We start from the raw sequence: 22,779 nt of genomic DNA on the forward strand, positions 1-22,779 counted from the left end.
TACTTTGCACTCTCTTGTCAACCAAGTTGTTTTATGACACTGGAAAAAAAATCACTTCATCCCTCCACGATTGTTTTCTCTCTCACTTCCTCATTCTGTTTTATCTCATTAGTCTGAGAACAGCTTGAGCCAACAATCTGTCTTGGATTTGAAGAGCACCCAGCAAAATGGAGTCCCTGGATCAAGGTATCCAGACACCACTGCAATAATAAATTTAAAAAAATCTTATTGACCTGTAGACAATCTAAACCGATTTATGTAATTGTGCTGAAACAGTGAAACTCCCTATGACAACAGCTTCAAGAGGAAGCAGGCTAAAGTCCTCTTTCTGTTCCCATAAAACAGACTGTATTCCTTGAAATCTAGTGTACAGGAAGCAAATTCATTCTTTAGAATCAAACTTTGAAAAGGAAGTCATTAATGTTTATTGATATATTGAAAGGCACAGCTGTCCTTTTTCAATAACAGAGGTATATACAGAACAAACTCCTCTTTTAGTCAGACATTTATCATGTCCTTATTTCAGTGTAGCAGTTGTTACACAGTGAAGTTCAAACAGTGCTTTGGATTTCTTTGAGTTTAAAAAGTGATATACGTTAATTTGGAACACATACATGATTTTTCAAACCTTTTCAATGTGTGTTGCTTAAACTGCTTATGCATACCCCTGTACAACAAAGTAGGAAAGGCTACTTAAGGCTCAAGCTTGGTTTTCTTGCTTGTATTTTGTACCCCCTCATAAGCAGCCTTAAATCTCTAGATCACATGCTCCATACCTGAAATCTTAGATAAGACAGAGATGGACAGATAGACAGCAACTGCGATTCAGTAACAAGACCGAAAATAAAGCAGACAAATCTGAAGAAACTGTGTTCTAAAACCTCATTTTTACTAACAGCATGGTTTCCATTCTCATGGAAGGAACCTCCTCACTTCTGAAAAGCTCATTACCAATGCACAACAAACAAAAAACCTCAGTAAAATGGGGTAGCATCATTACTGCTGCACTAATGTAATAATAAAGCAAAACATATTTACTACATATATTTATTTGTGGCATTCACCCATACTGAGAATACAATTACAAATTATGCAGATAAAACATACTGGAAGACAACACGATTATTCAAGATACAGAGTATTATTAACAGAAATGTACTTACTTAGGGAAGTAAATGTAATTTAGGTATACTATGAGTTTATATGTCTCTGTTCATGAACAGATGTACAATAATTGAAATATTCAGAAATATGCTTTTTTTGTTTTGTTCTGGTTTTTCAAGAGGTTCTCCTTTCTGCAGCATTGCAGCTGCTAGAAAAGTATAATTTCATCAACCTCTTACTTAAGAAATGACAACCAGAATTATTCAGATACAGTTTAGAATGTGGCCCAGTTCAGTGAGGCACATATCACACCTCAAAACAAAGCCAACAACCCTCTTCACTCAAACCCATAAACAAGAAAGAAAAATATACATGGTAGTGGAACAGAGATGTAGGTTACTTCTATCAATACTTATTGTAATCTATAATTTTAGAAAAGCTTGATGTCATTTAGTAACAGTTTAGGATTGGCTAAGTAAGAAAAGTATTCATCAAGTTTGCAGAATTCATTTTGTTTGGGATTTTCAAGACAATGGTAACGGAGGGAGTTAAATGTCTAATCAGCACTGAAGGAAAGAATGTTTTCTTTGAAAACCTCCAACTTACTATGTAGTACCTTTCTAGCCTTCATAAAAGAGAATTTTAACTGATTCATATCCCTATGTTATTTAAAAACAGGATTTCACAGCTAAGTACAGAATGGGTCAAAAATTCATTTCACATGATGTTCCTAAATATTAACATTTTACATACTTTTATTCTGCATACTCAGAAAATAATTCATAAGCCTGTAAGTGCTGTTTGAAAACAACTGAAACGGAAAACAATTCCAGAAAGGAGTTCTATTGAATCAAGTCCTTGCCACACATGTAAAAATGATATAATTACATGGTTCAGCCTGGTCCCTGTGGGAGGAAGTTATCCTTCATGACATATTTCACAAAGACAATGGCCTTACGGAATTATTAAATACAGAGCACAACACCTAAATCACTTTGTAACCACCCTTACAAAGAAAGGTTAGCTTAGTAACTTTTCAACAAAAAGGCAAAATTTTCAGCCCAAGGCTGAAACAAGTTTACTTCCAAAGCACAAGATACTGCTTTGTTCTACAAAATTTACCTCAGGCAGGTATTAACAACATCAAATTCATCTGGGGAAGAAACAGTAATTTAACCTAATAAATAAAGGAGTGACCTATACATTAAAGACATAGCAAAACTTGAACAATTTATCATTCATTTTATAAACTAGCAGATATGAAACTATGGGGAGGCACTAAAACAACTATGAAGCTGTAGCTTATCACTGTCTATATATCAGAATGCATTATTATATTATTCAGATTTCTTGAGGAGGACATTTAAAAGAATAATTCTCTCTCAACTGAAGCACACACAAAAAATGCAACAGTGGATTTACCTCTCTTCATAGGGAAAAGAAATCAAATTGGGTTCTGTACTAGGATACATTTTTCATGCCCAAGAATTTAATATTCATCATGAAAGGCCTTTTCTAATCATAATATTTTATCAACAGAGAGGATTATCTTCTCATCTTGCTTGCAAGTCAAGTCAGAGGTAGCTCAGGAATGCTTTAGAATTTAGTGTTTTTCTTGAAATGAATGAATCCCTTTTTCAAATGGGTTAGTATGTACAAAAGGCAAACAGTATATACAGCTGCCACTGCCTGCACCAACAGAATAATTCCAAAAGCTCAAAACAAGATTAGAACAGGGAAAAGCATGGTGCACTTCTTTGCATTTGCTTCAGTGCACCAGTTCAGGCTGGTTTTCTACAAAAGGAAGCACCCCACTAACATAGTAGGCTATCCCGAGCGACAGAAGAGCAATGACAATGATGAGGAGCAGCACCCTCCAGAAGCCCAGGTCTTCAACAAACTCTTGCCACGTTGTGCGGAAACTGGAAAGAACTCCTTCGCCTTGCTGTAGGTTTGGATTAAGGAGGGAATGGCTTTCCATTGCACTACGAAGGATTAAAGTTAAAAATATATCAGAGCAAAAGAATGCACCTTTGACAGTAATCCTACTAAGAGCAACCGAAACATTCTAAATTAAAAACTAAACCCACCTGCAGATTTACAGCATTGCCTTCACTAAATTAAGACAAAGCAGGTCAGGAAAAGACTCCTAACTCTAAACTTAAGTTAGTTGAAACAATGTTTTATTAACCTGTGTAAAGGGAATGATATTTTCATCTGTACAACTACAGTGAGTTTGCAGGATTGCCACCTAGAAGCCTTCAAATGTCAGTCCTCATCATTCCTACTAAATATGGCTTAGCAAAATTTAATGAAGCATAAGCAAAAACCTCAAGGGGCATAGCTCTTGTGAATAAAACAACAAATTATGATTTAAAAATAAACTCTGATGAATAAAATGGAAACTTTAGCCAATATAATTTAGATTCTGAACTCTGTAGTGAACTTTACTACTCTCCTGTGTGTCTTTGTTACAGAGGCTTCTTCTTTAGCATATCACAGAAGAAACAAATTTGGGTAACAAGAAGTTCAGAAATTTTCTGATCTTCAAGACAAGTTGGTATTGCTATATTTTCTGCCATATGGCGTTCAGCAACTGCTTTGATGTTTTAACGCTCCACTACCAATCCATTAGGTCCCCTTAAATTGTCTGACTATAAATTAAGGACTGGAACTCTCACTTTTAAATGATAAACAGATATAAAACTAGAATGATGCAGTCAACTTGCCAGTGAAATGCCTTCAGAAAAAATGTAAGTTGTTTCAAATACTGCATGGCTTCTTGTATTATTCTCCCAATTTTGCTGGTTTCACAATTAGTTTGTAACAGTAAGCTTTCTGTGTTGCTATATGAAAAATCTCATGAAGAATAGGAAAACTCTCTCATCACTTGATTTCACTTATGTAAAATTCTAACTATCTGCACAGTCCTACTACTTCTCACTTGAGTGAAATTACATATACAGGTGTTTACAGGGTCGAAATGGTGAAATGGTGAAACCAACTACCTACACAATGATGTCAACAGCAGAAGGTAAGCAGAGAAAAAACAATTTTTTTCCTCCCTGCTAATTCTTTTCAGTTACCATATTGCTAGATATCTCTTATAGCAATAATAATAGAAAACATTTCAGGGAAAAGTGATTTCTAAGTCAAAACTAATTGTAGCAATGCTATTGTTCTTAGTGGCAAGAATAAATTGAAAAATTATTGCTATCAGAAGAAGGTCTCATTTATGAATTTCTCTTCTAAGATTACACCATGGGAACACTTCACACTATTCATATGGTATTTTTTCTTAGGAAGTACAGCCTGAACTGCCATAGTTTGCAGAAACATTGCAGCATCACATGCAGAATATTTCAGAAATTGCCTATTAAACAGCTTGTCTCTTTTGTTTTTTAAATATCTACCTTGTTGTAAAGCTATTTTTGCTTGTCCATAGCTGCAGGATTTAGTTGTCTTCCCTGCTTATTATGATTTCCCAAGAAAAACAAAGGGTTTCATAAAAGACAGCCATTGGTGTACAACAGAACTACTCACTTAATAAGTACTAACTAGTTAATGCATAACCACAGAGAGGTTAAATAAAAGTGCAATGCCATTTCAGTGAAAAGATCACATGCTTGCTCATTAAATAGAAAAGGGTACATAGAAAACACTTTTGCTACTTTATATTACAACCCAATTAAAGTCAATGTTATTCAAGATATTTTTTCTTACTATGAATTACAGCTGCTTAAGAAACGGTAATGCAGCAATGCACCCTACAGAAGAGTTTGTGTCACGTTTGGACACACTTGTGGGCACAGTCACAGGTCGTGCTGGGCTGTGCAGATGGACAGATTGTCTGTGCTGAAAGACGGACAGAGCGAGCTCTGCCTCCCGACAGCACAGTGCCAGTCCTCACTGGGGGAGTGCAAAGCCAGAGAAAATAAATGTGACTCAAGAACCTAGCTCTGGCCTCTGCTCCCAGAGCAGCAGCGACTGTGGCGAATAAAGAGCAGAAAACTTAAGTCAGAGTCTGTTTTTAGAAGAGCAACCATTATTTCTCCATAGGTTCATAAATAATATAACAGAGTTGCAGGGGAGAGGACAGGAGACATTAATCTAAGTGTCTCTAAAATGTGAAAATAATACTAAGAGGGAGGAGTGAAACTGTGGAGGTCTGAAAAGCCAACCCTTACAAAGACATTATTTATTTACAAAACAAACAGCACACAAACTCACTTGCTTTTGCTGCTCTAGGCATCTGTTATTTGTTATTTTAAAAATAATGTATTTCAGACATTTTAAACGTGTTCACAAACAAGCTGGGTAGTGCACTGTTTATGTCGCTCTGCTTCTCCCCAAGGAGAGTTGCTAACTTCCTTGCCAAAGCAAACAATATAACATTTATGAAGGTCAAATAACAGAAAGGAAGCTATGTTCATTAAAGAGACACTAGCGAATAAAAAACCAGAATTTAAATGGGGCTGAGCTGTTAGTCCATATGTTTAAACAAAACCAGCATAAATGCATTTCTGTGTGACAAGCAATTTTCAATAAAATTTAGTTGTCAGAAAGGTAATACGCACAAATTCTAATAATTTATACTCATGTAATTTTGATAATAATAGTAGATTTTCTATTTCAGGGCTTAAACCACTCTTGATGAGCGGGGTAACCTCATGTACCAGAACAAGCTTCTGATCTGCTCACTGGAGTATTTTGCATGATTTCTGTATTTGTGTTGGTTTCACCTTTTCTGTTTACTAAACTTAGACAACGACTCCACCTACACAGTTTAACTTGCATTTACAGTGAAGGCTGTGTACATTTTGACACAAACTGAACAACAATTATGTGACAAAACTCCCTGTCTTTTGTGATAGAATGTTCCAGCAATGACAGCTCATGATCGTTATTAGACAATATAAAAAAATCACAAATTTGAATAAATTCAGTATAAGAGCAAGTATTCCAAATAGTGATACCCCGTTTCCAATATCAATTAAAATACAAACCAAAACAGTACTGGAAAGATCTCTTGCATCATTAACCTCAGTCCCAAGTTCTGTCATGTTTACTGGCAATTCATGGGTTTCTGCAGGAGAATGAGCCTCCTTTGAAACTTGCACGTCTTCTTGCCTCATCTGAATCCTACAAGAAGGCTGTCTTGGAAGCTCATTGTAAAAAAACACTCCCAATTTTCAATCGAAAAATATTTGTGGTTTATCTATATCCTTTGGCTCTCACGTTATTACCAGCTTTTGTCTTAAACAGTTATTTCACATTGTTCAAACCCAGTATTTCTTGTCAGCAACCACGCACCTTTCAGACTTCACTCTGCCAGGCTAAAACAAGCTCTAGTTGCCTCCTTTTACAAGGAGACACTGAAGTAATGCTTCTCCATGCTTTTTAAGGGATAAATTAATTTTTTTTGAATGGGACTAAAAAGCATCATAAAACGTACTACATGGCAGAAGTTACCGTTGCTTTTCAGAAAGGCAATGAGAGTTTTCTTTATGTAGTGGGAATATCTATGCCCTTGTTTTCCACTGAGGAACTTCCATCTTACGGCACACAGCTTTAGGTAAATGAATTTGCATTTTGTGCTCTGAACCACAGTTTATTCCTATTAATTTCCTCTCCTTTGTCATCCCAGATTTTTGTCTATACCATCCCAATTTTCCTCTGGATTGCCTATATCTCACTTCTTAGTATCATCAACATGTTACTACTTTCTGTACCAGTATCATTTATGAAAGTTATAGGTAAGCAGAGTCCCAGAACTAGACCTTTAGGAATTTATTAGTAAGTTCCCTGAAATTGTCAGCAATTTTCCTGAAATATTGAGTTCCCCTTCAACTGCCTCTTTAGCCACCATTAAATTCTTATTTTATGCTCCATCTTCTCCAGGACTACTACCAATAGAAATTTTTCACATACAGCACCATATCAAATCCTTTATTCAAGTCAGATAGATGAAAACTCTGCTATCTGTTCTTGGCATAGACAACTCATCTCTTATCAAACAGATGTTAGGTTAGCCTGTGATATTGGCATTTTGCATTTCATTCCATTTTCCCTTTGGCTTTGTAGTAAGTGGTAGAATATTTATTTTGGGGAGTCTGTAATGGAAAATGAGTAACTATTTTTTAAAATATCCACCATAAAATGAAAATCTCAATAGAAGACATTCTTTTTTCTTACACTTGACCTGTTTAAAGAGATTTTTCCAAAATTTAAGATTTGGGTTTGGTTGGATAATACCAGGCGAAATTTTATATTATTTGTTTTGAGTACTAAACAAACAAGTCAATCACAAAAATCTAAAAGCCATAACAATTATTTCTCCCAGTAATTATTTTTTTTGTAAATACCTTTCACTTTCAGCAGTTTGCATCGTTTCCAGCTTCGAGTGAGCTCCTCTGTTAAATCCTTTCACCTCTTGCTCCTCTAAAGATTCCAGCAGTCTAATCACATCTTTATTCACACCTCTTCGTTTTGCAAGAACAAGCGGTGTTGCACCTTGGTGGTTGCTAAAATAACCCCACAAAAGGACACAAGAAAAAAATAAACTTGCAATATAGAAATTTTGTAACAAGACAACTCAGCATAACAGATTACAATTTAGTAAATCCTCTGAATTATTTTACATTGTATCAGAGAGTAGGAAATTCCTGTCTATACAAGCTATAGCATAAATGGCTATCGAAGAAAATGAGTATATTTAGGTTTGAAATCGCACAACTCTTTTTACTCTAAATAAAATCAAAATTCCTATTACTCTAATCTACTTGGAATCTCTGGTGTTATAGCAAACAAGAAAAGGTAGATGTATGGCAATGTTTAAGATTAAGCTTAACTTCAAGAAGGAATTGTGCAATCTGGTTCCTCATAGTTCCTTTTCCATATGGGTATTTGGACATCAGGCAAAAATGGAATAAAATACAGATGGTCCCTCTGCTGCTATTAAAATATACTGAATAGGACCAGATCTGCCTTCGGACTAGGGATTTTCACCAAAGTTGTTTGAAATGAGGAAAAAACCCCAAAACCTAACCCACAACCCACAAACTGGTCTGCCAATAACTAGTTTTGCTGAGTTGAAAAATATTAATGAGGGACAGGCGAAAAAGGCACAGATTAAAAAAACTCAAAGGTTTTGAAGTTACTGCTGGTTTTCGCATGTGTTGTGAATATGCAGAAAAGTGCCACAAACAAAATAATTCAGTTACTGCAATGAAACAGCTAGTTATTTTGTAGCTTGAGAGCTTACATCTGAGCACTGGCATCTGACAGCTGCTGGAAGCCAGAAGGAAAGAATATACAATATTTAAAAGAAGGACTGAGTCACAGACTTTGAGGGAGGGGGAAAACACTGAATGGAAGCACTGTTACCAAAAGAGTATGGGAATTAACTGACACACACATATACTGTGTTTTCTTTGTCTTATACAGTACAACTAAAACAATAGAACTGTGGTGGAGAAAATTCTTTTAAAGTAGTCAATGTGATTTTTTCTTTGGTGCCAACCACCCACACCTGGCTGTCTGGCCAAACCAGGATAGCAATGTCATCAGTGAGGCGGAATTAGACACAGTAGCCCACACCAGCAGCTGCTATTTTTATTTCCTTTGCTTGTTGCACAGACCAGCAGAAGTGGCCTCTTATTGTTTTCCTGCCTTCAAGCTGAACTGCACCAAATACAGCATTTCAGCAACAACAGATTTATATGCAAGGTTTTGGTGACAGAGGAGTAATATATTATAAAATATGTGCTATAAAAAAAGAAAAGTGACTTACCAAATATCAATTTTAAGTCCATTAGAAACTAGGAACTGGATGGTATCCACATGCCCACACAGGTGAAGGGCTGTGTTACCTTGGTAATCAGTGGCTAGTAGGTCAGCACCAAATTTATGTAAGAGTTGACAAATATCTACGTTTCCTCTGGCTGCAGCAAGGTGAAGGCCAGTTCGGCCTCGGCTGTCACGAATATTTGGGTCGAAACCACTCTCTAACAGTCGTTTGGAATAGTTAAAATCTCCATCAATGCAAGCCTGCAGCAGCGGCACATTTGTCTGGGAAGAGTCGTTTACAAAAACATAGGACATTGTTCTGATTCTCTCTGGAGTAGGTGACTAACCTGCAAGTAAAAGCGGGAAGAAATTATGGTGAAACGAGGCAAAGAAACACAATGCAAATATTCAGTAGACTGCTCAGGTTCCCAAAAGAGAATGCAAACTAGCTTATAAACCAACTCTGAAATATTCCTGTCCTACATATTAACTTTGTGTGCCGTCTTCCCTTCTGGTAATATGGAAAGAGCTCCTTTTAGTCTTACACCTCTGGAAACCGCAGCAAAGCTTTGTTATTACAGAAAACTGATAAGATCAGCATTGCACATGGAATATAGGAGATTAGCTTTCACCTAGGAGGAGATCACATGTAGTAGTATTGATATTAAAGGGCAAAACACAGTAAATCAAAACTGAAAGAAGGGAGAAGAACCACCTTTCATAAATGAGGAAACTATAAACTATTCAGTTAACAGATATAGTGACACTAATGGCAATTCTTACTAGCTATAAGCAAAGCTACCCCAGTAAGATTTTCACCATCTGAATCTGAACTTTGATACACAAAGTAGTCAGAGTTGCTGAAAATGCTTAGTTCCTAATTCCTTAATTCTGCAAGAAATATATTTTTCAATACTCTTTGCAGAACATTATTTTTATGGTGCCATAGATACACAAACTACTGAACAAACAAGAATAGCAATAGGAACCATGGAAAACTGATGCTAGTATGCAAAATTGCTCACCTGAAAGTGAAAACTGGAAGTGGGTACAAGGAGGACAATTGTAAAATCAAGTACAGAGCTGTTGTGGGTTCAACTAGAACCCCAATATGGAGAAGCACAAATGTAGTTTCTCTGGCTTAATATTAAATAAAGGATTAAGTATTTTTCCGTATCAGGACCCAAAAGAGGAATATAAGTGTTGTTTCACCATAGATTTCTTGATATAGAATATTTCAAGAAATATGATTTAAGTTTTGTAGAAGAATATTTTAAGGATAAGTCAAATAATGAGGGCATGATGACACTGTGCTTACAGGACACAGAAGAGATTACTTGAAAACAATAAGAAAAAAATAGAGTGACTATGCGAGAGGATGACAAAATGTGCATGAGGCAATGGTAGGAAGAAATGAAAACATCTAGGAGACTGGACAGCAAAGCTTTACATTGCCTGAGCATGAAGGCCAAAAAAACCCCACCAGACCCAAACCAGCACAACAAAACAAACAAAAAACCCCACAAATCAAACAAAAAACAACAGTAAAAATCCTTAGAAGAAAACCTAATACAGACATGACAGTTCAAGTAGCAGGATGGATAAGTGATTTTACTAGATAAGTTTTGCATGGAAACTGAACTGAAACTTCACTTGAAACAGTGTCTTTCACCTGCCCAGGGTTTATATAGTGGGCTCACGATATAGCAGCATTCTGATTAACTATCTGAACCTCTTATTAAGACTGCTATATGCAGATTTAAATTTTCTCATCTATATAAGGTATCCTTCCACACCAGTGCACTCATTCAGCTGGGAGAATGGAAACATGGCCTGTAGCCAAAGAATTTGATTTAAAACCTCTCCTTTTCTGAGAGTTTATAATGTCTATATTTTATAGCTCTTCCCCCATGTTTTAGCTCAAATTCGAGATCAAAGTACCTACAGAAGTAATTCAAAAATGTTTACACACTGGTCTGATTAACAGCTGTAGCGTTTGGGGCTGCTGAGGTTAATAAATCATATTTAAACTTCACTGGTTTGTATTTGCTATCTGGACAAATTCTGCTACATGTATCAACACTGCCTAGTTTCCCAGTGTAGGAATGCACAACTTTTTTCTTCTTGGATGCAGAAGAGAAAGAGATAGGAATAACTTCTACATTCTGGTATCTGTATAAGGAATGATTTTAAGCAGAGTACATTCCCCTAGGCTGCAAGTATGTTTTTAAGCACATGATGGTATATCACTGGCTCAAGCAGTTTTTTCCACAACCATCTCCAATAGCAAAAGGCCAGTTTGCTGAGGTACCGTAAAACACTTCATGCAAGACCGGTGTAATTTAGGGCACTAACAGTTTTCTTATAACCCTAGACAAACAGAAAGGACAACGTACTTACGCGTATTTCCAATGTGTATGTTACAAAACCCCTGGATGTTGCAAAGCTAGGATTCCCAGCTGACAGCAATTTCAATTTTCTTGCCCATTTCCCACCCACATTGTAAACGATAAGAGACCGGTTATTCAACTCTGCTAGTCCACCCTTTGCTGAGAAAAATATCAGGCCCAGTTTTTGTACGATGTGATTGTGACCTTTATGTTCTGCACTAAATCTTCCCTAAAGAAAGATCATAAATCATTTTAAAACCTCCAATTATCAGCCATAGTAACAGCATATCAACAGCACAAACCCCTTCTTGTACTTGATAAATAGATCGTGGTTTGCTTGTAAAACAATATTTGAGCATTTAAACCTGTTTAATAAAACAAGGCCTAACATAAATCAACAACAGAATATTATACGGGTTGAGAGGTATGCTATTTGACAAACAGTACAGCATACTCTGTTAAATGGAAGCTAATGTTTATATTTTCATACCAGACATGTACGTCTGGTAAAGCCTTACAGAATTCCCCATCACTTCACATACGACTCTGATGAAACATCAGCTAATAATACCAGAAATAACCCCGTCACCATCTTATCTTCTCAGGAAAGGAAGCACAAAGATTAGCAGTTATCAGAAAGTGTAACTGGAAGTAATTCTGATTCAGAATTTTTTATCACTAGAATCTTTTAGTATTGATCACTGAAATGCAGAAGACTGAAGTGAAACCTTTAGAAAGGCAAAAAACCCAACAAACCCTTCTTACCAAGGCTTGAAGATTGTGGACTACGGAAATGTATTCACACACATACACACACAAAAGTCTGGACCATCTGGTTTGATTTATCTTTGTGATTAAAAAGATTTTTCTACAAACACAATTCTGTTTCACATACAGCTACCTAACCTATGCCCAACACGAGCTACATACAAAGCTGAACTATACACCATCTTTAAAATGCCAGTCCCCAAATGATATGCTCTTGCCTCAGATTTAAACCAATTGAGCAAAATTTCCTAAAGAAACGCAGAAAAAAAATACAACAGTCAACAACCAGATATTTTTGAATAAACAAACTGTGGTTACATTCCTGTCCACAGTATGTATCAAAAAACTTATTACTGTAAAGAATATCTCATGCAGTGGACTTAAAAGCAAAATTCCAAAGCAATACCCATTCTCTTTAAATCGCTTCTGAAATGTGAATCAGGTAACGACTCTGAACCTGCCTAAAAGCTGGTACACAGTACTGCAAAATGAGCACTCTGAATATCCCTATAAATTACTACTACTGGAGTCAAATCTAATTTGGTTCAGAAAATGACTGCTTCTAAAAATGCACCCCTATCTACTGAAAACGTATCTTTTAAATTATACTTTCATTAAAAAAAAAAGTTTTGCTGTTAATAACTTGGTACTTTGATAGAAAATTAGTTTTGTGAAAAAAGCAAATTCAAAGACGTCCTCTCAAGCAAGAAGGATTCCCATTAGAAAGGCATAATATAATTGATTTTCCCTAACTTTATACAACACAGATCTAGCCTGTGTACAGTGTACTTTTATTAATAATTTTAGAAATTATGCTATAAGCCACTTCTTCAATGACACCTGGGCTAGTACAGGATAAAAAAATCTAACCAAACTGCTCTGTTTTCAAAAGGAACACTTATAGTACATGTTCATGTAAGAATAATTTACTTTTATCTATCAGAAGTCAGTCACCTCTCACTGTACTGTGTGCAATGGTCACTTGCTGTCACATGCTGATCTGTTGTATAACACGTTCACACCTGCAGAAGCCAGGACTGAGCTTGAATAATTCAAACCATAGAGCTAAAGGCAAGTTCTGTTGCTTCTAAAACTAGTCTTAAATTTGCACTAACCAAGGACAGTTTCATTTTACAGCAAATATATGCTGCTGTCTCTGCCTTCTCAGTAAGTTCGACTGCTACCAAATAGCTCCAGAAAAAGGACAGAACAGCTAGATTGTGAGACAGAATCACTAATGAGACTAGTCTCTCCACTACAAAAATATTACTGAACCTGACAAGTTGTAATTAATCACCCAGTCACTGCTGTACAGGATATACCAGTTCTGCAAACTACAATATTTCCAAGAACATTCAGAAAAACTTAAGTAATTGCCCCTATTTTAAAACAACATGTCAGGACAATGGAACAATATCAGATTGCTCAGTACTTGAGACTTCTCAATATCGACAGACACTTTGACACTCAGAGCCTAAGCATCAGTCAGACTACCACTAGAGAGACTGCCACCACCAAGAAATGGAAACTAAAACAAAAGCAAGAAAAAGTAACATTCCCCACCCTGTGCCAGCAAAATACACAATATGCATTACTTGTCAAACCTACATTTGCCAGCTCCCTGGTAGCAAACAGCTTCCTCCTTCTGTAATGCACTTGGAGAGCAGTTCAGTGGCAGTGGCTCACAGAGCTTTGCCTCTTCAGTCTTTAAAGGAATGGGAAACATTCCAGTGCTTTGCATAAACTGTAAGGCCATGATCTCCAAAGGCAGAGTTTCCTGGTCAAATGGGATTGTTTCCTTCAAAACACTATGTGAACACAAGCTCTCTTTGGATATATAAAAATTTTTAAAAGGTGTAATTTAGTAATTAAAAAACTGAAAACCACATGACCTTGCTTGTCCTCTGAACAACGATCAGATGTTGAAATACAAACCAAACATTATTCTCTTTCCCTTTCTAGGTAGGCTGCGGGAGAAATTCTTTTGTAAGTTTTCGTGCACGCTTGTATGCACATGTAAATTACTGAGAAGTCATTTAACTGAATAAATGTTAATATTTACTAAAAATGATATTATCATTGTCATTTCTCTTTAGGAAAGAACCCCATTATCTACATCATGTTCCACTGACAGCTCTGTATCTTCTATTAAAAACCTTTATCTATTCAGTTCAACTAGAACAGTTTTATTGCTCCAGTAAGACGCATCTGCTGCTGTTTTACACACAGCTGTATTTTGCATAATGTTCCCTTCCTAACTTTAACTACTTTTTCAACAGTTCCTGGATTCAAGGTATCATAGCAGGTTCATAAGACTTACCTCTCCTTTCGTGTCTCTAACCAGACGCATGGGTAAGTGGTAATATAAGAACATTATTTACGCCATTTGTTTTCAGTCATTCCCACTCCCTGCTGCAGACATGAGACACACAGGTACATTCACCTGATGGCAGGACCATCCTGTAAGCAGAAACTTTGGTGCATTGCATATACATAGTGCTCTGCATGTACAGGCTACAAAGGGCTTTATGAAAACATTAGAATAACTTGATGCTCTTTTATGGATGGGCAGACAATGGGAGCTTTGCTCATCACTGTACAGTATGTCAACGTTACAAAATAAAAAATAAACAGGGTCTCAAATGCCAATCCAGAGTTGCAGAATGCTTCCCCAGATACATACATTATGTACCTATGTACACAAAATAAGGGAATGATAGGAAAGAGATCATCTTTTAAAACACTTATTGACATGCAGGTTCACAAACATTTTATCCTTACTACGCTTAACTGGTAATTGAGTTGCACTACATGTTTCAGTGCACTTAACTTCTATGAAATACACATTTAAGTATTTTCGAATCTTACTCATTTTTTCACCTTCTACAAAAGAACTATTTAGGAAAAAAGGCAATTTACAGATTTCTTCAAATAATTTGTAATGTTAAGTCCCCACAAACGGCTCAGTTAAATCAATAAATAACTGCAGTACTTTCCTGATCCTTGTGGTCAGCTTGAATACATCTGCTTTTTAGAAAGTTACTGAATCACATCAGTCATAATTATCAACCTCTTCACAAACTTTTATTCAAATTCCTTCTCTGTTTCTGCTGGGAACATTTAGGGTGCTAATGTATTTTGGTCAAGAAAATACTAAAGGTCATCATCACGTTTTGTTGTTGGCTTATTTGCTTGTTTTTGTGGGGTTTTTTGTATGTTGTTTGTTTGTTTGCTGTTTTTGTTAGTTTTGTTTAACAGACGAGAGAGAACCCGTTCCACTCGTGACGAAGTGTTTCTGTTCCAAGTTGCTGCAGACCTTGCAGCAGTGTTTGTCGGAGGAGCACAGGAGCGGCGCGGGAGGGCGGGCAGAGCTCCCGTGTCTGGAGGGACAGTGCCACCGCCTGGGCTCGCCAAGTCCTGTCCCGCTCCAGTCACCCCGGAGTCACACGCACCGCTATTCCTACATTTTGTAGTGCTCTCTGTTTTCCTGAGAAGGAAATGATGGACGTCTTGAAAATAAGATTTTATAAAACGTGATAAAAAAGAATTCTGAAATCCAAACTGCTATTCCCGTGTGGTACAAACAGCAATCTCGTTTAAGTTCTAGCCCTGTATTAGTGAAACGAGGACTTCGGCATGTGGCTTGGGTTCTGAAGACATAGGTATTTCCTTTAAAAAAGTAGGCATTTATGCCTGGTTCTTAAACAAACAAGCAAAAAACTGAACTAAAAACACCCCAAGTACACCCAAAAAGCCCAGTCCTTACCTAGACAAACAAGAAATCCGAGATGACAAGTTTACTTAAACAGGAAAAACTTTCTGCGTCCAGCAGGAATAATCAGAAGTCAGAGCTTACTCAGCTTTATTCCAGCAATAAAGCAAACTCTAAGAACGAAGAACCTGTCACTAAACTGCTTAGTATTATACAGTCCATATTTTCTTTATTTCTTATAATGTATATAATACCTTATATGCTCTTAGTCATACATGACCTTGATGACATGGCCTTAATAATGTATGCAACATCAAATCCAGGTTAATGGCTGGTAAAGAGAAGCAGGTCACTTTCAAAAACAAGTATCTCCTAAATTTGTAAGTCATTTACATGTAACTGTATGTTTGGCTACCTTTAAAATAAAATTTTGCTCTGCTTGTTCATTAATTTATTTCATATCAACAAATAATAGCAATGACAACACAACTAGTGCCATCAGACACATGACTCTTACAATGACTGCTGGCTACAGACATTTCTGCTCAGGATTTTCATATTCACACAGTAAATCATTGAACTAGTTTATCAAAGCCAAATAGTTAACTGATATATTTACTTCTTTCAAATATTCTAAATTTCCATCAATATAGCATGACTCAATATTTAATTGTATCATGTTTGATCACATTATGTGACATGGTAAGATGAAATGCTAAAACTATTAAAGTTGTATTTCTAATTAGATAGATAGATAGATAGATGCTATTTTTCATGAATAGTTACTTCACCATGCTTAGGCTCAAAAAATTTCTCCATCTAGGCAAACCTGTAGTATTAGTGTCTGCCCAACATGTGTCTTAAGGGACTGAAGGGGGTAAATTAGCAGTCTGCACGTTCCAAGGACAACTGCCAAGTCTGAGAATCAGGGAGACCACCCTTAAGCTCCTGATCTGCCCAGGGGCTGGAATTGACCAAAAATGTAATGGAAGATGGTTGGAAAAATGTGAAATGGATTTGAAACTGTAATTATGGAATCTGAGGGTAAGGTAGCTCAACTGATGTTTACTAATTGCGTTCAATGGATCCTGCTAAGCCTAGATACAAAAGACATCACATGTATAGGGAAAACTCTCACCTTTAGATGACTTAGTAAACTTTTACACTTGTCTGTAAAGGACTCGATATTCAATGTGAAAGCTGGTGTCCAGACAACAAACAATAATACCACACAGGGTGTTCAAGGTGAACCATGCAGAGTGCCATGACAAGATTCTTTGGTTTGTTCTTTACTTGTGTGCCAATAATATTTACTATCTGTTTTACCTTTTTGACTGCTGCTGAGCATTGTGGTTACATTTTCATGGAACCATTCACTGGAACTACAAAATACCACTCATTACCGAGAGTCCAGTATTTCATATGGGAGGTTAGGATTCTTTCTATGCTATCTGAATCACTCTACACTGAATTTGTGTGCCATTACATTACCCAGTTACTCAGTCTTACAACCCTTCAGCAGCTTTTCATAATTGACCGTATCTTTTTACTACCCATGTCATTGGCAAACACTACCATCTTGTTGCTCACTGCCTTTTCTAAGCTGTTCATGGAAATGCTAACAATTTAGAATCCAGAACTGAACCCTGCAGAACCAAAATTCTTCCACTGAAAGACTGATTATAAGTTCACAAAAATTGCTGTCCTGGATCAGATCGATCCAGCTTGCTCAGCACTCTGCTTTCAACAATGGCAATCAGAGATCCTTCTTCAGGAGAGCACACAAGTCTGGCTGATTTTTGCAGCCCAATCTGCAAACACACCCCAGCAGCCACTTCTGTTACATTGGGGACCTCCCTGACCAGTCCTTTTAGCAGTCCCTCAATGGATCTTCCGTCCATGAGTTTTTCTAATCTCTTCCTCAGCCTGTCCACACACTCTGCCTCCACAGCTCCCCGTAACCTCCCTGTCTCCATCTGAAACTGCCCTCCCACCAGCCCCAGTAAGCAACCCCCATTCTAGTGCTGCAAGATCGCACAAGTAACTCTCACCTTACCCACTGCCTTCGTTTCATAAGTCTTGGTCATGGCCCAGCCATCTCATCTCTAATGTGGGCGATCCTGGCTTTCCAGTCTGTCTTCATAATGAAGCTGATCCCCTTGGCCCTTTCGGTTGCCCTTCTCTAACCTGCTGCATTTTTCTTTAAACACAGAGAGCAGAACCACACACACACGACCTGAGGACAGTCACCATTTTCCTGGCTGTCCAGCTGCCACGGCACACTGAGCTGAGGTTTTCAGGGAACAGTCAATGGTGACTCCAAGAGCTTTTTCTTGAGTGGTGGCTGCCAGTTGTGAGTTCGGCATCATGTAAACATCACTGAGATTATTCTACTCAAGATATCATCATCTTACCTTTGTGCAGACTGAAGCTCATGTGCCATCCTTCTGTCCCCTTCCTTTTCTTGGCACTTTATTTTTGCCCTCTTCCCGATTTTTTAAGTCAACTCTTCCTGCATGTAAATCTTTTATGCTATAAGTACCCAGTTTCTTCAAAAGCCTCTGGTAGGGTACTTTTTTTCCTAATGCTTCCTGAAAATCCAAGTAGACTGTATAAATCACATTACCTGCATCTACCATTCTACTCAGTAAACTTCAGTAAAAGCTGATAAGCTTTAGATGTAGCAAACCTCTAAAAATGTATCCAAACTCAGGCAGAACAAGTCCCTAACATATTAACATTCAACAAGGACAGCTTTTGTGCTTCTCTGCACAAAAAATGTCACGGTGAAGAAGAAAGACAAGCATTCTACACCATCCACGGGAAACCCACACACCAGAAGGCTTCCCTGAAATGTCCTGCTGCCCTTTTTCTGTCACCATCCATTATGCTGATCTGACAGTGCAAGAGGTCTTGAGCATGCTGGAGAATATAATCCCATCAATGAACATGAAAAGATTTATTCCTTTATGTTATAAAATTCAGCTGATGTAGCTGCATTACTTGGATGGGAGAAATCTGCTGAATGACGAAACTGGTGTTTAAGCAGTTCTGTTCCACTTAGTCAATTGAAATTTTATCAATACAGTAAAAGAAAGAAATGCCACTTGGAAAGGTGTTGACACATGAACTAAAGCCAGAATCTAAGTTCTGTAAGTATAGATATGGCTTCAATGAGGTATTATATGAGATAAAACTTTTTCCCACACATTTAGTTAAGTACCATCTTTAAATAGTAAAGCAAACCACAATGAATCTGAACATTTCAGTATTTCTGCTCTTTACCTTGGTGATGGCAGAATCTCAGTAAACACTAACAGTTGAAATTGGGTGGAACAGGCCCATGCATTCAAGACAGGCCCCTCACCCTGTCCTCTGCACTAACAGCATGCTATGGATGGTCTCCATGGAAAACCGAACGCACCAGGGGTCGTGTATTTCACATAATGTGTATAAATCAGTGCTCTCTGAAATATTTCATCTGCTTATTACCCGACCCATCTGGAAGTGGAGCATCCACAACTGAGATCATGTGGGAGGCAACCAACTGACAGACTGATCAAAAGAAAGGAGAAAGAGCCTTCAAAATTCCAGCATACCCAAATCCCTACAAGAGCCACCAGTAGTTCACTCCTTGAATGACCAGATATCTCAGGTCCTGGGATACAGATGAGGACTTCAAGCATTCAGAAATGAACAGCACAAGAATATGAGGTGGGATAATACAGTCAGCTTAAGGCACCACTTGGAATCCCTCACTCTTGCCGAGGAGGCAACTCTAAATGAAGGATACCAGAAACTGCAGAGAGGAAACCTATCACTGAGCACAGATCAGAACCGATTTTTATAGCCTCCTCTTGCAGAGGCGACCAACATTCCTCTGGTAAGGAGACAGCAGATGCACATACTACACCTCAGCCTTCCACTCAGCTTACTCTCCAATACTTGCTGTTCAACTAGCCCGTGTCATTTTCTGATTGTCACTAATCCTACTGTTCAGACTGCAAACCTTACTATAAATACTTCTCTTACAAAAAACAGAGTTAACAAGTTCTTGTTAATCTATTTTACAAACAAACAGAAAAGAAAAAGAGATCTAAAGTCTACAGATAATACTAAGCTTAGTCCCCTGCTGCAGCAAACAAAAGCATCACTTTTACAAATCAGCCACATTACATCTAAAAAGTATTGGGTTTTTGCTCCTCCTTGACCTTTTGGAAGGCTGCTCCTGAACAGGAGTGCTCCCCAACAGTTAGAAATTTTTATATATTATTAATATTAAAATCTATGTTAAATTATTAATGTATTGACAAAATTCTTTAGCTCAATTTATTCCCTTCACAGTGTTTACCTTGCTGGTTCAATAGAAAGCAAAAAAGGCCTTTATTCTGCAAAACTAAAAAAGCCAAATGCTTCTTTCAACAGACTCTTAATTTCCCTACCTGTTCTAGGCACATCTTCCAGCATTTGTTCCACTTTGCCTTTTTACCTGATAATGATTAACAGTATACAGAGTATTCTAGTGTTTTGTTCATGGATAACGGTAACTTCTTTTCTGGATCATCATAGCTTGGCATTAAATTTTTTCACAATTGCATACCTTATAACTACCTGACACATACTTTGGTTTTGCCTTGCTTTCAACCGGTAAGAATTTCTTCTGTACATTGTGTGCTTACAAGTTTGCTACTGCAAACCCTTATTCTTTAAATTGTTACTGTACTTATTTCATTCTCTAGTTCTCAGGATCACCCAGTTCTTTCTATGTAGTACTGTAATCTTCTACACTGCCAATGCCTCCCAGCTCTTCACCACTATCAAATTAAAATAGTAAAGTTTTAACTGTTACATCATGGTTTTTATTAGATAAGATTGGTCTCAAGACAGATCTTCAAATAACTAATTTTAGCATCTTTTATACTCAAATTTGATGGATTTTCTTTTCAATATTAGTCACTGTACTTTATCTCTAGTTACTTCCCCATCCCTTATACAGTTTTGGTGTGTTCCTTATCTTTTCAGTACAATAACAATTTCTTTTGCAGCAATTAATCAAAAACTTTAGTGTCGTCTAGGAAAAAAAAAAGAGAGAGAAGCACTTCATTTCCCTTAAGACCAGTAATTACTACATCAAAGACAATTTTGAGGGCAGGCTAAAAAAAGCTCTCCTGGAAAAAAAGTAAAAAAACAAATAAAATTGCCTTTTAGTTTCACTTATCTTCATGGTGTTCTCCCCAAAAGTACGCTGCAAAGCAGCACGCCACAGGGGCTGCACACGTACTGCCGTCCTGCCAGGAGGGCAGCCGCTCTGCTGACACCGTGTCCCTCCCCTCCCGTGCACCTGCTGTTCTCCCACCACAGCAGCATCGGCTGCGCCGCACCTCACCAGGGCCGGGCACCGCCAGGCCCCATGTCGCCTTTGTCGCCGCTCGCAGTGCCTGGCACCGCCGGGCCCTCCCGGTGCCGCGCTGGGCCCCGCTCCCCGCCGAGCGGCCGCAGGCCGGAGCCGCCGGGCTGGGGGCAGCGCCGCAGCCGTCCGCTCCCCACCGCCGCTCCGGCGAGGTGTCACGGCACCGGGGCGGGCTGTGCCGGTGCCGGCGCCGCTGCCTCCCCCGACGCTGCCCCTCAGCCCTCGCCCCGCAGCGGGCAGGCAGCGCTCGGCAGGGCCCGGGCCCGGCACACACGGCGGCGGCGGGCAGCGCCCTCCCCGCTCCTCACACACACCAGCAGCGCCCCTCCCCCACACACCGACCGACCGGCATCGCCCCGCTTCAACGGACCGACTGACGGACACGGCCCCTCTTCCCCCGGACAAACGGACACGGCCCCTCTCCCCGCAGACAGGCAGACTCGGCCCTTCTCCCCAGGGACAGACGGCCCGGGCCCTGCCCCGCGGTACCTGCTCCCGCCGCCTCGGCACACGGAGGGCGCGGGGTCGGGCGCGAGCGGCGGGCAGAGGCGCGGCGGGGAGGCCGCGCGCGCCCCCTGCTGGGCGGAGGCCGCCGCCGGGCGCGCTGGGGCCGCGGTCTCGCTCGGGCCGCGGTCTCGCCCCGCGGTCTCGCTCCGGCCGCAGCGCAGGGGAGGCCCCGCCGCCGCCTCAGACGCCCCCACCGAGAGCCCGGGCCGCGGGCGCAACACCGCCCGCCCGGCGCCCTGGGGGCGCCTGCCGTGGGCCGCAGGCCGGCGGGCAGCCGCGAGAGGGCCGTTCCGGGCCGGGGGGGCGGCTGCTCGTCACGGGGCTGCCGCCGGCCCGGGGCCGGGCTGGGTGGGGCTCCGGGAGGCTGTTTACAGCCCGGCCTTGTGCTTCGCATCGCTTCCCCCGCCGGCGTGCGGGGGCAGAGGAGCTCGGGCTGTAACGGGGCGCCCGGGCCCCCGAGCCCTCCGCTCCCCGGCAGCCGGGAACGAACAGCGAGAGGCACAGAAACGGGACAGCAGCCCGAGCGGAGCGGGAAGCAGCTTTAGTGAACGGAATCAAGCCGCTGATTTACATTAAAAAAACCTCTCCGAAAGTGTTAACAGTTGACTTTTTGTTAAGTAAAGGAACCACCACGAAGCTGTCAAAACTCTGCCTCACAGGGGGGCTTTATTGCTGACACCGATCGGGGTGCTAATCCACACCACCACAAAAACCAGCAAAGTAAAAAACCAAACCCAACCAGCCAACAAACCAAAAAAAACCAACGGAAAAAATCCAACCTAGAGGTCCTGTGAGGATAAGTAATCAGGGAATTAAAAAACAAAACCAAACCCAAAATGTAACAAAAAACAACTCACCCCCTCCCCCCCCCCCCCAATAAACAAAACCGAACAAAACACAACACCACCCAAACAAACCAAAACCACACAGAGGAACAAAACTGAAGTTGTTCGACTTCCCTGAAAACATTAGTACGTTGTTTTTTTTCCCCTGCTCACTTGCTGATCTTTTACTCACACCTGATCCTGCCTTTCAAAGCAAGGAGAGTAAGAAGAATCAAAGCTCCTTCAAGCCTGGGATGGAGTATCGTGGATTTGGCA

At 39.5% G+C, this 22,779-nt stretch overlaps 2 protein-coding genes across 3 annotated transcripts in view; both read right to left on the reverse strand.

Annotated features, from left to right (window-relative positions):
* Positions 1-22,779, reverse strand: part of PABPC1 (poly(A) binding protein cytoplasmic 1) — a 338,028-nt gene that overhangs the window by 259,018 nt on the left and 56,231 nt on the right. The window lies entirely within an intron of this gene.
* On the reverse strand, positions 451-21,805 carry ANKRD46 (ankyrin repeat domain 46). 2 transcript variants are annotated; one of them, XM_065630177.1, is made up of 4 exons: positions 21,662-21,805; positions 8,897-9,239; positions 7,470-7,628; positions 451-3,089 (listed from the first exon to the last, which is right to left on the reverse strand). In XM_065630177.1, the coding sequence occupies exons 2-4, from the start codon at positions 9,205-9,207 to the stop codon at positions 2,873-2,875; spliced, it is 687 nt and encodes a 228-aa protein (XP_065486249.1). In that variant the 5' UTR covers positions 9,208-9,239; positions 21,662-21,805; the 3' UTR covers positions 451-2,872. The 2 variants fall into 2 exon arrangements, with proteins under 2 accessions (XP_065486249.1, XP_065486251.1); XM_065630179.1 differs by lacking the exon at positions 21,662-21,805 and adding an exon at positions 21,543-21,660.

Source organism: Caloenas nicobarica, chromosome 2 (assembly GCF_036013445.1).
Source record: "Caloenas nicobarica isolate bCalNic1 chromosome 2, bCalNic1.hap1, whole genome shotgun sequence".
NCBI classification, from domain to species: Eukaryota; Metazoa; Chordata; class Aves; order Columbiformes; family Columbidae; genus Caloenas; species Caloenas nicobarica.